This window comes from Panicum hallii, chromosome 7 (assembly GCF_002211085.1).
Source record: "Panicum hallii strain FIL2 chromosome 7, PHallii_v3.1, whole genome shotgun sequence".
In the NCBI taxonomy this organism is placed as follows: domain Eukaryota; kingdom Viridiplantae; phylum Streptophyta; class Magnoliopsida; order Poales; family Poaceae; genus Panicum; species Panicum hallii.
The window spans coordinates 32,015,731-32,032,842 of record NC_038048.1 but is presented as its reverse complement, the minus strand read 5'-3'; the positions used below and the strand labels follow the sequence as shown (position 1 = coordinate 32,032,842).

General features: G+C 47.5%; 2 protein-coding genes and 1 non-coding gene across 4 annotated transcripts; 1 reads left to right on the top strand and 2 right to left on the bottom strand.

Moving 5' to 3' along the window:
* Nucleotides 1–1,799: 1,799 nt before the first annotated feature.
* Nucleotides 1,800–7,926, bottom strand: LOC112900395 (small ribosomal subunit biogenesis GTPase RsgA 1, mitochondrial-like). 2 transcript variants are annotated; one of them, XM_025969229.1, is made up of 6 exons: nt 7,216–7,926; nt 6,128–6,349; nt 3,957–4,145; nt 3,397–3,590; nt 2,969–3,084; nt 2,215–2,349 (listed from the first exon to the last, which is right to left on the bottom strand). In XM_025969229.1, exons 1-5 carry the CDS (start codon nt 7,810–7,812, stop codon nt 2,988–2,990), a joined length of 1,299 nt encoding a protein of 432 aa, XP_025825014.1. In that variant the 5' UTR covers nt 7,813–7,926; the 3' UTR covers nt 2,215–2,349; nt 2,969–2,987. The 2 variants fall into 2 exon arrangements, with proteins under 2 accessions (XP_025825013.1, XP_025825014.1); XM_025969228.1 differs by lacking the exon at nt 2,969–3,084 and having other exon boundaries at nt 1,800–2,349; nt 7,216–7,921.
* Nucleotides 7,927–12,031: 4,105 nt separating this feature from the next.
* On the top strand, nt 12,032–14,190 carry LOC112900644. The gene is made up of 3 exons (XM_025969480.1): nt 12,032–13,501; nt 13,550–13,738; nt 13,831–14,190. The coding sequence occupies exons 1-3, from the start codon at nt 12,032–12,034 to the stop codon at nt 14,188–14,190; spliced, it is 2,019 nt and encodes a 672-aa protein (XP_025825265.1).
* On the bottom strand, nt 12,398–12,504 carry LOC112901807. Its single transcript, XR_003230385.1, has one exon. It is a non-coding gene; the product is annotated as a small nucleolar RNA R71 (small nucleolar RNA).
* Nucleotides 14,191–17,112: the final 2,922 nt, after the last annotated feature.

Below are 17,112 nucleotides of genomic sequence, written 5' to 3'. Positions count from 1 at the left end.
GGTGAAAGCGACTTCCGTTCGTCCGGGCTCCGGTAAGCAATAGCATGGGACGCAAGGAAACTGTCGAAACCACCGGAGTTTATGTTACTGTCACCGGAGAGTTTACTTGGATTAACAATTTTACCTGAACTCCTGAAAAAGGCTGGACCGGGGGTAGGTTAGGTCCTACCTCGAGCAGGCCGGTGGGGGAATGAAGCTGGCACGCTCGATTCAAGCCGGCACAAGATTTTGTCTGTGTGTGTAGACACACTACACAGACACACATTTTCATAAAACTTGTACTTCCAAAAGGGGCCCAACATCATATTTGAGCAAACCTCCAACAATGATATTATTTTAGACACTCCACATATTAAAGGAGAAGAGCCATTTCAAGGTTACTCGAGAATTTCCTTGCCTTTGGGTGGGACCGTAGACTCTGCGTACAGTTACTGGAATTACCTTTTTATTTGTATAAAAGCTAAATTTCACCAAGCAATTCAGTATCATGGAAGTAGGAGAGGTGGTATGTAGGAGTAGTCCCCCGAGCTGTCAAGAGCTGCACAACTGACAACACAGTCACAATTGGTGTTTCGAACCGCCTACTAGTAAATCTTGTGAGTTACGGTTGGTGTTTCGAACCGCCGACTAGTAAATCTCGTGATTGTGCGTCTGGTTTGGATGGTGAGCAAGATACGAGGGTTTATATTGGTCTGGGCATAATATCTCTACGTCCAGTTCGAGCCGCTTGTACTCTTGCACTAGGTTTGCAGTAGATTACAAACAGGCGAAACAGGCGAGAGAGGGACTAGGCTCCCAAGTCTCTGGTGAAGTGTGCTTGTATGAGTGTGAGTCCGAGTTTTTCATCCCTTTCGGCGGGGGGTCTCCCTTCCCCTTTTATCAGTTAAAAGGAAGGGAGTGGATATAGAGTGGCTCCCAAGTCTCCGATGAAGTATGTGTGTAAGAGTGTGAGTTCTGCATTTTTCGTTTCCTTCGCTGGGGAGTCTCCCTTCACCTTTTTATCGGTCAAAAGAAAGGTAGTGGATACGGAGGAGAAAAAGAGAGGAAGAGAGAGAGAAAGAGAAGTCCCTGGGATCACGCCGCCTCCCCTTCGTATGGCCCCGTTGGCTCTGTAGATGATGACGGAGGCGCTCCCATGCCGCGCGCTGGTGCGGCGTGCGTCCTAACGGAACGGGCGGCGCGGGTCTGTCGGGCCGCAGGACGCGCGATGTGCGCCTCCCTGAGACGGGCGATGTGAGTCCCCGGACGCGTTTTACAGCTTGACTCCTGGCGTGGTGGACAGCAAGGGCCTACCGTAGTAGCTTGTCTTTTCCGGAGATCATGTCGCTACACGTTTTTACCTATCCTTACGCCAGAGGTTCATCCACCGGTCGTGACCCATCACTTCGTGAGGTCCCTAGGGGCCCCACGCCTTTGGGGCGGACGTGCCCGACCCTTCATCGTTGGGGTCGGGCGAGGCGGACACGCTCGAACACCATTGTTGGGGTCGGGCGAGGCGGACGTACCCGATCCCTTACCCTTAGGATCGGGCGAGACGGCCATATCCTTCTCCAGTGCTTCGCGTTAGGCTGTCGGTGCCCCTTCTTCTAGTGGGCCATTCTGCGACCGTTTGATGGCCTAGCTGGCTCAAGCCGCGCACTTTTAAGGGATCTAATCCATTATCAGCCTCCTAAGGAGCATTCTTTGGGGGATCCATGATATTTACCCCCAACAGTTACACCCAGCTTCTTGGACCGGCAAATTACTTTACTGGTTCCCTAACATGCTGATAGCTTTGCTGCAAGAGTCTAGTATTTCAGTTTACACCCAACAACGGAGCAAATAAAGCGGCTCTCCGGGTAAATCAATCATATACACACGGCTAATGCCTGTAAGTACGTGTCCTGACGCACAAATGACAAATCCCTCAAGCAATTGGACAGGAGACACGAGACCATGCTCATTTGCAACTTTCCAGTCCCACTGTGTTGCCGTGATGAAAATCAACAAGCATGTCCATCACCAACATCAGGAGCACTAGTCTACAGGTCTCCAGCCAATGCACTTAAAGTTACATTTTAGAGTGGATCAGCTGAACTGCTCAAGGGCATGGTAGCACCACAAAACCAACTATGTACAGCGCCCATAGATTCCTTCGTGTAGTTGTTAGGTGGTCATCAGATGAGAACCAGTTATCATCGCCTAGAATGCCGCTTGGCATCGAACCAGTAGTCATCTTCGAGGTCATCAATGTCATCTTCAATCTCATCGAGAATTGATTGGTTAATCTTCTTTCTAGACACCCTCCTGTGCTTCTTGAGTTCAAGACGGGGCTCCGCTTGCTTCACGCCCATAATACCTGTTTTGTACCTGAATCAAGACATATATGCTTTGTTGTTAGGAACTTAGGACTCCCAAAAATTTCAGCATCTATCTTGGCAGAAGCACCAAACTTGTATGAAAATATTCTAAATCACATATATGCAATTTAAGAAACTATTTCATCATTTAGTAAAATACTATTACATCACTACTAGTTAGGTAGTTAATGCTAAAAGATACAAAGACAATATTATACACATATATGCAATTTTTTAAAGTAAATAAATGGCCACAGAGTACATGAAAAACTGTTAATCAGATGGTGTATTGTGAAAAATAACTTTACACTTTACAAAAGTATGTCAACAGAATCATCAAAAAGCAAAACGTTACAGTACTACTCCCTCCTTTTCAAAATGTAAGGCGCCGTTTGTGGTCTCCAACACCATAGTCTGACAGTAATCTCATATATTATAATGCTCATGACCATGAAATTGACATCATATCAAAATGCTTTTTCAAGTATGAATCCAATGATACCAAACATGTATAGTATAATCTACAAATTAATAGATTAGGAGATTTGAATATTGGGTTGTGAACGTGTCTTGCAAAAAGAGAGGGAGTACAGTATAACTCAGAGTGGACATCATTGCCATGCCATCACCTGAGGATAGTAATCATATTCATATTGTAAACCCATTGAACCAGAGCAAATTAAATATAGCTCGAAAGGAGAACACGAAATACTCAGCAGACCATTTTCTTGCTTCCCTGAGTTCACTGCATCAACCACAGAAAGAACCCACCAACCCATGCTTACTAAATATTATTTATTTGATAGGCCGTACAATGACTAAATTGTTGTTTAACAAAATCAAGTACAGTAACAGTGCACAATGCTTTATTATTAAGTTAAGAAAATCTTTGTCACTTACCAAGCCATCTGATATTTCCTTATGGCAAGTAAACTTTCAAAAATGTAAATGTGTAATTTTCACTAATGTACTACAAAAGAAGTCCTCAACTCCTCATCTCATCTCTAGATGTCTAGAATACAGTACAGTGCTTGTAAACAGCATCTCAATAGCATACCTGACATCACCCTCTCTTTTTGTTCCAAATGTTCGTAGCTGGATTGTTTCTCTGATCTTGATCTCATCAAGCATCTGGAGATAGTATGGATACCTTTCCCAGTCACCTTTCACCACACATCCATGCTCACCAAGGTGAACACAGTCATTAAATAGACACTTGGAGGGCTCATTTGCCTTGAGCATCTTTCTTATCTGGAGTACCCAGTGAACATACAAGTAAGTAAAAGGCATAAAATACTGAAATGACGCATTAAGGGCACTGTTGTGCATGGACAGATGCTACAAATGAGTACACCTCCTTTTATTTTCATAGGGCATATTAGGACTTGAAATGGTCTTCAAAGTATGCTTTTACCATTAATTTCTCTTACAAAACATCATCAATTGCACCAAATCAATATCCATGTTAAAAAGATTTGTAAAACACGAATCTATATATTGACACAAATTTACACACTTGCAAAGACTGTTTTTTTTCAAACCCTTGTACACCCTGTAAAAGGAAACGGAGGAAGTTGTTACTAAACAAAACATGATTAAAAGCAGTGACTGACAAACCTCTGGAAACGTTTCTGCAAGGCTCTGTTTGGTCACTTTCAGCAGGCTAGGCTGGTTAAATCCAGGAGTATCAGCAAGGAAGCCTCCACCAGCTACAGGAAGCAATGAGACGTGGCGCGTCGTGTGCTTTCCTTTGCCGCTTTTCTTGGACACAGTTCCAACGCGTTGCTCACCAAACCATTTACTATTCTGGAAAGCGATGTGCACCACAAAAGACTTCAGTATCGTCATCAATACGGATATTAACAATTTGGAATTTACGACAACAAAGTTGCACAACTTTGTGACAGTGACAAGAGTTGTAGAAGAGATCAAGCACAAAAAGTACATAATACATGACATGCTTTGGAAAAAGAAACATGTGCATAGCAGGTACTAATAGACTAGACTGCCTTTTGTTTCTTTCAAAAGAGGCAGGAGCTCTGCAAATTCACATTCGGAAGGAAATAGTTTTTCAACATGCTAATTACCAGCCTGGCACTGGACCAAGCACAAAAGCAATACAACTAAACAAAACTCAAAGACAACTATTATGTAGCTGAATAGAGCACCTTCTACGAAACACCTTGATACAAAACACCAAGAAACAAATGAGACCACTACTGTAGCGCTCTCTCTTAACTCTATCTCCTCCTTGATCCCTTAAAAATACTCGGTCACAACCTAAGTACTGATGCTCAAAGATTCAGAAGGCTACAGTACAGATCCCAAAGGCTATGTTTTGTAACATGAAAATCAGAATTAGTCAGTTGCACATGAGACTCTATTCACTATTAACTAAAAAAATCATATACCAAGCATAGGTTATAAAATGGAAAAGGGACAATTCTGTAGGAAAGCTGATAAAATCAAAACTGATAAAAAACAACTGCTGTGTAGCTGACTAGAACACCTTGACAGGAAACACCAAGAAACAAAGGAGGCCACTACTACTGTGCCCTGCTCTTAACTTCTATCTCCTCCCTGATCCTTTAGAAAAGTTGGTCACACCCTATGTATTGACGCTCAAGAATTCAGATTCTTTGACAGCATTATTAGGGATGAAAATGGGGGATGGGAAATTCCAGTTCCGACCGGCCTCATTTTAACTTTTTCCCTGCCCGTTTTCTTGGTATTTGTCCGCAAACGGGTCAAAACAGGGTAAAGGCAGCCGAAATTGGAGCCGGAGACGATTTTGGAGTTTTCCCGCCCGTATTGCCAGGTCCCCATTTCTATGTGGGAAATTCCCATTATTTCCCAGGTGGCTTCCCATTTTCAGAGCTGCACCAACGCATGGCCTGCAAGATGTAGGCTTTACGGTGCTCCCTTGCCTTGTTTTATGTAGCAGGTTGGCTCCCTGACTTCCATCTACACAAGCAAGGTGGCATTAAACTGGTCAGCCTCTAGCTGCCTTGTGGTGCTTTGTTCGTTTATTGGGCCACCATCTACAGTGAAGCCCAGCAGAGAATGATTGAAGGCATGGACTGGAGGAGGGGGTATCCTTCCAGGAAAGGCACAAGGTACACTTTCTTTGTTTGACCCATCAGTTCATTCTTTTTCTTGTTCTCATTTTTTCTTTGTCAAATATTGCTTGATCATATTATATTATGTTCTTTTTATTTATGTCGTCCTTCAATAGCAAAAAATCATTCTTCTTACATGTAGTCATACTAGTGCTCTCATCATGGTTATTTGTTCCCAAATTTGAATCATCAGTTCCAGGCTGTTATGGACATATTCCTGATCGAACTGCTTCATTTCCAACATACCAGCATTCTCGGTATCGTTTTGCCAACCGGCTTTCGCGATTCCAATTTTGATTTCAGATTAAAATGTAAAATTAAAAGTGGTTAGAAGCTTTTTGCAACCATTTTCGTCCCTATGCATTATCCACCAGTTCTTTGAACCAAATCAAATTTTTCTACAGCACAAATCCCAAATGCTATCTTATCTTTTAAATCAGAAATATTCTTCAGTTCCACATTTGACCCTAGTGTAACGTATTGTTAATCAAAAAATATATATATCAACCATCAATAATAAAATGAAAGAGGGGCAATTTTATATGAAAGCTAACAGACACAAAACTAAGAAACTCTAGGTACAGGCGGATGCTAACTAAAGATTAAAAAAAATGGTACAAAAAAATTGAACCATGCAAAGAGGCACAAATGATATCCTGATCAAATCACCTGCTCAAGCAGCTTATGTATTGGATCTTCTTCTGAAATGTTCTGGTTGTGTCTCAACGCATTGATTAGACTGGACTTCCCAACACCACTTGGACCAACAACTACGGTTGTTTGTCCTTCCAACATTTCTTCAAGAGCAGAAAATCCAGATTGCTGATCAACACTTAAAAAGAGTGGATCATAGCCCCAACTCTTCAACCTATCTTGCCAGTACGTTATAGTCTGTAGGGAAAAACGCAAAAGCTATCACTGAACCATATAAATAAAGAACAAGAAAAATGTAAATATGATACAAAAAAAGTACAAATTTACATTAAAAATGCAGGTCATTGTGCAATCGCACATATAAAAATGCTATTAGGTCAAATTAGAATCTAAGGCAATGAAAACAATATATGGATTGATGACCATGGTTAAGCTTTCATGGCCTCTTGAAAGCTCCAAATACATGCCATCATCCTTGATGATGACTTTCTGAAACGTTTGGATAGTATTATGCACCAATTTCTGAGATTATATATACTTGTATTTGTATGTTATAACCATGCAGAACTAAAGCTTGTGCCTAGTGCCCATCACATGCGACTATAAGGCCGATTCTCTTTTGTGCAACCAAAGTGAATAGTCCCAAGGATATCACACAGTATACTGCACTACTGCAGGACAATTAATATAGTTGTCTGCAGCAGGAGAGCTGCACCCAATTTGTGCACCACCAATGGTGTTATTGGCCACTTAATTGACGAATGTGCCTCGAGTGACAGCTTCAGACAGGAATCCTTCTTAGTAGGGAGACATCTTTCCGTTGAAAGTTTTAGTTCGTGAAACAGGATGCTCAATGCTGGTAGTTCATACTGATAGAAATTTACTGCGCCAAATGAACTCGAAATTGGCTGGTAAATCCTCCCGTTTTTCACAAAGCCATTTGCTTTATGATAGTGAATTGTCGACTGAGCTTGAAGGAACCTTATCCACAGAACAATTCAAATTCCCAGTGCAATGGGTAACGGTGTACACTACAACGTGCAGTGTAGGCAATCAAATTGGAATGAATAGCCGCACCCGCGGTGGTTGGCTTGTATACTCACCTGCTCGTCGACGAGCTCGGCCTTGTTGAAGACGAGCACGAAGGGGATCCCCGTGGACTCGGCCTCGACGAGGAACCTGGTGAGCGTGGCGGGCTCCGGCCGCGGCTGGTCGAGCGAGAAGAGCACGACGAGGCGGTCGACGTTGGCGACGGGCGGGTCGGCGACCTCGGACCTCCGCTCGAAGACGTCCTCGATCATGCCGCGGCGGTCGGCCCAGTCGACGGCTCCCACGAGGACGCGGTCCCCGACGAGGACGCGGCGGCGGATCTTCTTGAGCAGCGCGCGGACGACGCAGAGCAGGTCGGAGCCGCGGTGGTGCTCCAGGCCCGGGGCCGCGGCGTCGACGATGACGCGCATGAAGTTGGCCTGCGACGCCGCGACGAGCCCCGTGGCCTGCGACGGGGGCAGCTCCTCGGGGGGAGGGGGCGGGAGGGCCGCCGCCAGCGGGAGCAGGCGCGGGTGCGGGGAGGAGTGGTGGGGCGCGCGGCGGAGGGGCGCGAGGGGTTGGGGGCAGTGGCGGGGCGGGAGAGGGAGGCGCAGGCGGAGGCGGGGCAGCGCCGCTGCTGCCGCCGCCGCGGTGGAGGGGAGGAGCGGCATTTCGGAGTTCCGGAGGAGGGAGAGCGGGGCGGAGCGCAGTGGATAGACACTGGTGCCCCGTGGGCAGGCCCAGTGCGGTGGGAACGGCAGGGGAGGGGCCGAGGATTTTGGGGGATTTCGCGGGGTTTCTGGAGGGCTGGAGGCCCGCCGCGGCGTTGAGGGAGGAGGATTCAGCAAGTCACGTTGCAACTTACCTGTCTACATCCACCGTACAAATCACATCCAACGGCTGGTTGTAATTTACCACTCAAGTTTCGTCCTTTCTACCAGTACTAAGCAACTCACGAAGACCGTTCGGCACTTGCGGCGCTCGTCCGCGCCACCATGGACTCACTCCCCCCGCATGGAGCCACGCCTTGCTGCACCGGAGAAGAGGACTGCAGGACCGGGACGCCGACGGCATGCCGCTGAGGCGAGGGAGGTGTGGGAGACCTGCTGCCGCCAGGCGCATTGGAGGTGGGCCATCATGCCGCAGCAGAGAAGTCGGAGGTTGTCGCTGCCGCCTCCGCAGGATCAGCATGCCTGGCCGCCGCAGCCACGAAAACTTGCATTCATGTTCCTATGACCAAACCAGCTACAGAGGACCTGCATTAATCTTCCCTACGGCCAAACCACGAGTACTGCACTCGTTCGTGCCCCTATTGTTGGAAATCGAAATGAATTAACTCAAATTGCTTGAAGAGATTGGCAAAATTGATCATGAGTAGGCCACATGACTGATCAATTTATGTTGCATATGGATTGGGAGTTCGAATTTTGGAGAATGGAGCAAGCTTGTAGCGGTCGCACAGGAGGGACTTTACTGTTCGCCGCGGCGAACCGTGCCCTGACCGCCCCTTGCTTCTCCCCACCAATGTTGCTGTGGACCACAACCATGGCTGGCTACTCGTGTGTTGTTGCGGCGAACCTCATGGCCACCCTCCAAGCAAGCTTCGCCCGCTTGTGACCTCGCGCCAGTTCGTGCTTGTAGGCTCCGCGTGCGGTGCGACATCGAGGACAATCCCAGTGAGATGTGCCTGCTCAACCTCATCACCGGCGGACGCAAGCTGCTCCCGCTCATCGCCGACGTCGAGGGCCTCCAGGTCCATCAAAGCGGCGGCGGTGAGATTCGCCGTGGAGGATGCGCAGGTCGCGCCGCCGCAGGCCGCAGCTCGTCGGACGCGTGGAGGTAGAAGAAGAACGAGTTGAGGCTGACATGTGGGCTCAACTATTGTTTTTCCTTTATTTTGATCCAAGAGGAAGGACAGACGTTGGATGCGATTTAGAGGGTATAGATAGATGGTAAGTTACACCGTGACTTGCCAGAGGCAAGTCACTGGATCTACGTCGAGCGGTGAATCCAATGCATTTTCTGGAAAGTTTTTTCTACCCATTTTCCACTGTTTGAGATTCGTGCGGCTCACAGGGGCCGCACGATCTCCTTTTTCCTCCTCTCCTCTCGCTTGCGCTGGCTGACCTCGATCGCTCCGTTCGCGCCGCTCCTCGCGCGTGCACTGACGAGGTAGGGGAGTGGGAGGGGGCGGAGCGGTCGCTGGCGAGGGGTAGGAGGTGGGGGGAGCGGCCGTCGGCGAGGTCGCCGGCAGCGGGGGTGGTGTGGAGGCAGCGGAGGTTAGGGTTTCGGGATTGCCGGGCTTCCAATGGCCGGCGGCTCTAATGGAGAGATCGGGAGTGCCGCCGCCCGGGTGGGGTAGGATCCCCGGTGGGCGGTGGCGGGGGCGAGAAGAAGGTGGCCGGTGGCGAAGTTGAAAACGATGGCAGGTGGTGGGCGGGCGGCGCAGCGGCGAGAGCCACCGGCCGGAGCAGGCGGAGGAAGGCCAGAGGGGAGGAAGAAGATGATGCTGGACCTTGGTGGGCTTTAAAGATGCATCTCTTAACCATCTTCCGAAAGGGATATAGGACCCCCGCCGCGGCGGGGTTCTTTCGGAAACGCGCGGAGCACAGGCCGGTGACGAGAAATCTAAGGTTTTTTTTCTCTTCGGGCCATAGGTTACCGTGGTTAGCAGTTCGTGATTTTGTAATTTGTCAAATTCATCCGTCACATGTTTTCGTATAGTATAAGAATCTCAAACAGTGTAAGATATATAAGCTAAAATCTTACAGATGGATGCGAATCCCATTTTGGATGATCCTACCCATATAACCATCGAAAAAGCTCAAAAATAAATTATTAGACGAGTTAGACAATAGTAGGCATAGAGTAAATGGAGCCAAGAGGAGCATGGCCCAAAATATATTTATTTATTTTAATAGTGTAATCAGTCTTGAGTCCGACCGAAATGCTGGCCCGATACCCATTCGTGTGGCTGGAGAACGACTTTTAATCCAAAAGAAACTATTGTTTTTCTTTAGCCTACCAGTGAGGAGAAATGTAGCAAGCAGGGGTGGGTCCACCTTGAATAAAGGATATTCAGTAACTAAATACCCATTATTTTTGGTCAAAAATTTTATACATATAGTATTTCTCAAGTATATGAAAAAAATAAAAAATAACACCCACAGCAGCATAGCAGGCCCGAAATGAAGCAGCCCACCACCACCCTCTCCCTATCAGGCCTCCGACGGCCCACGATCCCCCCCCCACCCCACTCGCCGTGCCCAACCCCATTCCCGCGATGGCCCGATCCCCCTGCCCTCTGCCCCTTCTGTACTCGTGATGCGAGCGTGTTGACAACCATTAAATCACACTTTATCCATCAACTTCTCAGGAATAAATAGAGCTTTCCATCATGTTCCATACATATTTTGTTTATTCTAATAAAGTTCCATAAGTTTTGGATGAGTTGTGAATGCAGGGACAGGTGTACCAAAATTAACGCAAAATGGAAAAAACCCCAGGCCGACCGGCCTCGCCGTTCTGGCACTAGACCCAATCACCACGTCATCAATCCAGGGGCAAGGAAACACACTTACCTTAATCCTGAGCTGTGCACTTGAAGTTGGTTTGATCAGACAACCCAAAAGGCTTCACTCATGGATTGAAGGGCCCACCTGCATGCAAGACGTGGGCAAAATCCTGAGATTCGCCTCCCTGGACAAAGCACAAACGTTGATCATCAAGTCGGTGAAACGGAGGGACAAAACACGCCGATGTCAGGCTGGTCGGCCCTTAACTGTCAAACCTCGAACTAACGCAACTGCCACCGACACCAGAAGAGCATCAGGGACGTCCAGAACAAGGGCAGTGCCAAGTGGCACAAATCCCAAGCCTTGGAGAGGCCGGCCGGCCCCACTTTGCAGCCTCTCGAGCTCAACTTTACGTGGAAGTTACCTCAACCGACGAAGTGGCGTCCAAGCTAAGCATCAACCTCAGCACCGACCTGCAAGAGCTATAAATAGAGGGTCATCCATCACTTATAACACACACCAAGGAGTTCTCACTCATCTCACTTTCTAGAGTTAGGTTTAGTTGTTTGGGAGTTAGAGTCAGGTCGAGCTTGTCATGGAATTCCGGAGTCGTCATCGGAAGTCTGGTATAAGCTCTTGTATCTTTAGCTTTGACATTTATCAATATAAGTTATCTTTTTTATCTTATCGAGTCAGCTTTACTTTTCGTATTTATTTATCTTTCCAAGTTATTCAGCTTGTGTGCGGAAGTTCTATCATCTAGCTTTGGCTTTGTTATCTTCCTTGTTTTATCAGGATCTTACTTTATGGGTTTTCTCGCCCGCACTAGGGAGCTCAAATTAGGTCCCTAGGTTGAGGGGGGTTTCTCTTGAAAGCCTCAGGAGAAATCCTAACACTGAGTGCACATATGGTGTCACGCTTAATGTTAGCTAGGAAGTGTGTTCCACCCCACGGAACAGTGTGGTAGGCGACAGGTGGTGACAGCCATGTCCGTCCCTTGTAGTCCATCACGTTTGGATGCTTCCATAGTAGTAGCAGGTTGTCGTTGGGCTCCCCTCTCACCCCTTTCTGCAATTCTTCCTCTTCCGGTCACCGAAGTAAGCTTTTGGTTCCCGATAACTAGTTAGAAGCAAGGTTTAGTCTAGAGAGGCTAGCTCATTAGTTTACAAGTGTTTTAGGAGTCTTTCTCGCTCGTTGTCCTCTCAGCTTCGATCTTCACAGCAGAAGTGTTTTAGCAGTGTACGACCAGTTTCGATCTACCTTACAACTTCAACCAAATCTAGAAAGAATTGGGCGAATTGTCCGAGGCAGAGTCGTCCCACCTCAGAAAAGGCTTTCGTTAGGCCAAGGTTTGACAACACCAGCTTCATCACCCATGGCTCAGAAGACACTTCGTCAATTCTCAGCCCCGTCTAGTAGCCATATCCCTACTGGATTGAACACCGACCAAGGCAATGAAGGCTTTGAGCTGAAGACCGGACTTGTTAACATGGTCCCAGCAAGTCCTTTCTATGGTAAGGCATCAGAGGATGCCAATGCTCATCTTCAGAACTTTCTGGAAGTGAGTAGCGCAATCAACCCTAGAGGCACTACAATGGAAAACATTCATCTTCGTCTGTTCCCATTCTCTCTGGTTGAAAAAGCAAAGATGTGGTTCTACACCAACAAGGATCCATTCACCACATGGGATGCCTGCTCTAATGCATTCCTAGCCAAGTACTTTTCGGTGGGCAACACCAACGCCCTTCGGAACATGATTTCCAGGTTTCAACAACTCCAGGATGAAACCATCCCGGAAGCCTGGGAACATCTCCAGGAATACATCACAGCATGCCCACACCACAACATGGAAGAGTGGTTGATCATCCAAAACTTCTTCCATGGTCTGAGTCAGCGAGCGCAAGACCACATAGATGCAGCAGTAGGAGGAGCATTTCTCTCCCTCAACGTTGCAAGAGCTAAGGCGCTCATCGACAAAATTGCCTCCAACCAGAGTTGGAAGGGAGATAGGCAACTAGCCCATGCTAAAGGAGTGCACCAAATTGATGGTGTAGATATGCTAGTAGCCAAGATGGATCTTCTCATGAAAAAGCTGGAATCTCCGCACCAGGAGTTCAACCAGATCATGGAGTCTCGGATCACATATGAGACATGTGGCGATACTGGGCACTCGGGCAACAGTTGCCTGACGACTCAAGAGGATGTGGACTTCAATGGGAACAACAATCCCAATAACTCAGGCTACTATTCTCAGCAAGGTTGGAACTCCAAGCCCAACCTCCCCTTCAGCCAACAACAAGGTAACAACTTTAATAACAATTTTCATCCTTCGTTAAAAGACCTAGTGTACGGCCAAAAACAAAATAATGATAACATTAGCAAGAAATTTCAAGCTAATCATAAAATTTTGGAGTCTTTGGCCGCACAGCTAGAGGGGTTTAACTCTATTATTAAAAATCAGCTGAGCTTCAATAAAATGATAGAAACCCAAGTAGCTCAGCTGGCCTCATCTTGCCCTAACCATAACTCGGGAAAGCTACTCGGGCAACCGGAAGTGAACCCCAAGGAAAGTGTGAACGCGGTGACTACGTGGACTGGAAAGTCCACGCAGGATCCACCCCATCCGCAGGATGCAGGTACACGGTGGAAGACCGTGACCACCAGGGATGCCAAAGCTGAAGACGAAGTGCAGGAGGAGGCCGAAGAATCCAACACCACTGCTACCCAAGGAGAAACTGAGGAAGTCCCAAGGGGTTCCCTAGAGTACCACGATACAACTGCCTTACCGTTTTCGGAACGGAGAAGGACGCTAGTGCTCGACGAGCAATTCGGCAAGTTCGTCGAGGTAATTAAAAAGCTCTATGTCAATATACCGCTTCTTGATGCTATGCAGGTTCCTACGTATGCCAAGTATATCAAGGATATCCTTAGAAACAAGAAGACCCTGCCGAACATAAGGTTGTGCAACTTACGGAGGAGTGTAGCGCAGAAATACTGGATCCTCTCCCGGAGAAGAAGAAAGACCCAGGATCCCCCGCCATCGCATGTTCAATTGGAGCCCAACACTTCAAACACGCTCTTTGTGATCTGGAAGCAAGCGTCATTGTCATGCCAAAGGTAGTTTATGATAAACTTAACCGTCATGCGCTTGCTCCTACTGCCACGTGTTTGCAGTTAGCGGACCAGTCGGTTCGTTATCCCGCGGGGATTGCCGAAAATATTCTGGTGAAAATGCGGAACTTTTTCGTCCCCGTTGATTTCGTCGTCCTCGACATGGAGGTCGACACCAAGACCCCTCTCATTTTGGGAAGGCCGTTCTTGAGCACGGCGAATGCACACATTGATGTGGGAGCTGGAGAAATCCAGCTCAACATTAATGGGCCGAAAGAGAGATTCACCTTCAGACCGAAGGTCGAACAATGCTCACAGGTCAAAACATTCAACCGGAAGAAGAAATTCGAGAAAGAGCCGGAGAAGCCATCAACCCCATCCATCGAAGACCTCATCAAATTCGTGGAAAGTCTGCAGATTTGAGAGGAGATCAAGGTGCATAACCAGCAAAACTCGAGAAGAAAGAGATTGAAGCAAGCAAGCCCATAAAGAAAGTGTGGCAAAGGAAAGCCGATGACAACTCCATCCGGTGACGACAATTGAACCCAAGGTATGGAGAGTCCTGCTCTGGACTCAAAACCTGAGCTCTCGACATGAGGTAACATGGTAGTTATCTATTCTTTGCATTTGCATATAGGATAGTTTATTTCTGTGCATAATTTATTTCAACTTCATCATAGCATGTTTAAATTTCTGCAAAGTGCATATTTATTTTTCAAACTTTTGTTTCAATTGCACTGCATAAAAAAGATCAAAAAATTTCGGCCAGTTTGTAGGCCGGCCAGCCCCACATGTCATCCTTTGGCTAGTGTGCAGCTGCAGGGAAGAAAGAGCACGACAAGGACATCAACCAGAGGAGCAAGCAATCCTGAACGTGCATGTGTGGGCCATTTAACCCCATCATGGATGATTGGCCTCTCTTTGCACCATTCACGTCCCATCGTGCAACATTCTCGCTTGAGTGCTCATGCAGGAATGAGACATGATGAACGAGGAGCGTGCAGGAGAAAGCAGAGAGCGAGGCAGTGCAGCACCAGGCCGACCGGCCCCATCATGGCCGACCGGCCTCACCTTCATCGGTGCTGTCCCATCGCCACAAAACACGGCATTATCACCTGCAAGTCTACGCTTAGTAAGACGAGGTGGAGCTCTCATCGCTGTTCATGACCCGATAAGCCTTGCCTAGGCCGGCCAGACTGCCTCATGTGCGCGCCTATAAAATCTGCAGCTCCCGACATCTCTCTCGCACCCTCAGCTCAGGTACACAGGCATCTCTCCGAGTTCAAGTCTCTCTTCTCCACTCCTAAGTATCCTTGCTCAATTAAGCTCTTGCAGCTAATTAGGCAAAGGTGTTTTGTGCTAGCTCACCCACCAAAAATAGAATAATCTAGTAGCTAATAACGAGAAGAAAAAAAAATCAGTGCTAACTTTTGCTTAGCCAAGAAAAATACCAAAAATATTTTCCCTCTTTGAATAAAGTTTTGGCACGCTTGAATGACGAACGTTTGTGGTGGTTAATTCCCCACAAGGACGATTGACGACTAACGAATTTTTGTTTAGTCCTTCGGGTATTTTGTGCGTGCACTAATCTTTTGTACGCTCTATGTGGACTGCTACGAAGAACAAGCTCAAGAAGCTCAGCCCCTCCAGTTCTAGGCGTTCGCAGAGTTCGGCATCCTCCCAGGACAACATGTCGGTGGACTCAAGTCGCCGAGACAGTATTTTCCAGGAGGACACGACTCCCGTAGTGCCTAGGAACCGTGTCCGCATTCGCATTCGTGTCCTGATTACGGTCGATCAGATCATAGCTCGGAATGAATACGAGTAGGAAGCGCTGGAGCTCCTCAAGAAGCAGAGTTTCTGCCACACAAAGATTTTCAAGCCCCTCTTCATTATCAAAACGGGCCTGAAACAAGACATGATCCGTGCCTTCAGCTACGCCGGTTGCTACGACTTTGCCGACATCACAGAGACAGGTTCGCAACTCTTAACCATGGAATTCCTTATGTCTCTTGGCATTGAAGAAACACCTAAAACAACTAAAATCTATTTCCATTTCTTTGATGATCAATATGGGTTAACGACAAAAGAGCTTAGCGTTGCGCTTGGCTTTAATAAAAAGTGCTTACTAGATCCTAATGCTTTCATAAAAGACTATCAATATGGTCGCACAACCTGGTGGAATGAAATTTCTGAAGAGCCTGTTAGCAGTAAAAATAGTATAATGTCAATTCATAATCCTACTCTTAGATTGCTAACAAAATGGCTCTACATGTTTGTCCACCCGGGCTCCGACCTGCCCCTCTGCAGTCTCCCGAGCTGCAGTGTCTTTTTGCTATAGCTAAAAAGATAAAGTTCTCTCCCGTCATGAGCATGTTGGCTCATTGGCAAAAGATGATCACGGGCAAAAGATAACCTCCTCGGTGCGTTAGATAATGCCTAGGTCACCTACCTGCCTTTGATGGATGCCTTCCAATAGCGAGTAGGCCTAGAGCATTTTGTGCAGAAACATATGATGTGCGAGGGGCCAGGTAATTGTCTCTTCATGTGTTACCCCAGGTATGACAGAGAAATAGAGCTCCCATGCCTAAAACTCTTTATCTCCACTTGGTCAAGCGACTACTCTTACAGATGGAGAAGAAGGAGCCAGGATGTCGCAGTGTTGCCGATCCAGTGACATGAGGACGGGTACGACTCAGTACCCAGCAGGAGCAGGCAGGACCATCACACCAGGCAGGTACTCCTCAGATGAACTTAGAGGAGACCTACGAGCAGTACACTCAGGGTGGCGCGAGCACTGCCGGAGGCAGTACTGAGTACGGTGAAGATCAGGGACCCTACAACCCCCCCAGGTATGAAGAATTCTTATGGTCCGCAGGTGGGTCCGTTGAGATCGGCGTGATACGGTTATGAGAACCCAATCATGCGGGAGATCATGAACCTCACAACCCAGGTCAACACCCTGAGCCAGCAGCAGGACTAGATCAGTCAGGACCTCACGCACAACACTGACCTCACCCCAGCAAAAGCTGGGGGATGAACACATCCATGCTCCATGACATCTCAGGTGTCTTCACCCATCTGAGCCTTGGCCCCAACCACCAGCAGCAGCAACCGCCGCCTCAGCAGCATTACCCGCGGCAGTACTATCCGTACTCGCTGCAGTACTACCCATATTCGCCGCCGCATTACCCGTACCAGCAGCAGCACCACGACCCCAGCCAGCAGAACTGAGCTTCATCTAATCTTGGGGGTATATCCAGGTAAGTCGTCTGACCTGTCCTTTCGTTCCAAGAATTTGCATACCTTAATGAAAATAAATAATAATAATAATAATAAAATATG

What these genes read in the sequence shown, in the direction of transcription:
- LOC112900395 (XM_025969228.1), bottom strand. Translation starts at nt 7,812, where the DNA reads ATGCCGCTCCTCCCCTCCACCGCGGCGGCGGCAGCAGCGGCGCTGCCC. An exon ending in CCGAGCTCGTCGACGAGCAG is followed by an intron (nt 6,350 to 7,215) that starts GTGAGTATACAA and finishes TTTTCCCTACAG; the next exon opens with ACTATAACGTACTGGCAAGA. An exon ending in AAAAGAGAGGGTGATGTCAG is followed by an intron (nt 2,350 to 3,396) that starts GTATGCTATTGA and finishes GTCTTGATTCAG; the next exon opens with GTACAAAACAGGTATTATGG.
- LOC112900644 (XM_025969480.1), top strand. Translation starts at nt 12,032, where the DNA reads ATGGCTCAGAAGACACTTCGTCAATTCTCAGCCCCGTCTAGTAGCCAT. An exon ending in AATTCGGCAAGTTCGTCGAG is followed by an intron (nt 13,502 to 13,549) that starts GTAATTAAAAAG and finishes GATGCTATGCAG; the next exon opens with GTTCCTACGTATGCCAAGTA. An exon ending in ACACTTCAAACACGCTCTTT is followed by an intron (nt 13,739 to 13,830) that starts GTGATCTGGAAG and finishes ACGTGTTTGCAG; the next exon opens with TTAGCGGACCAGTCGGTTCG.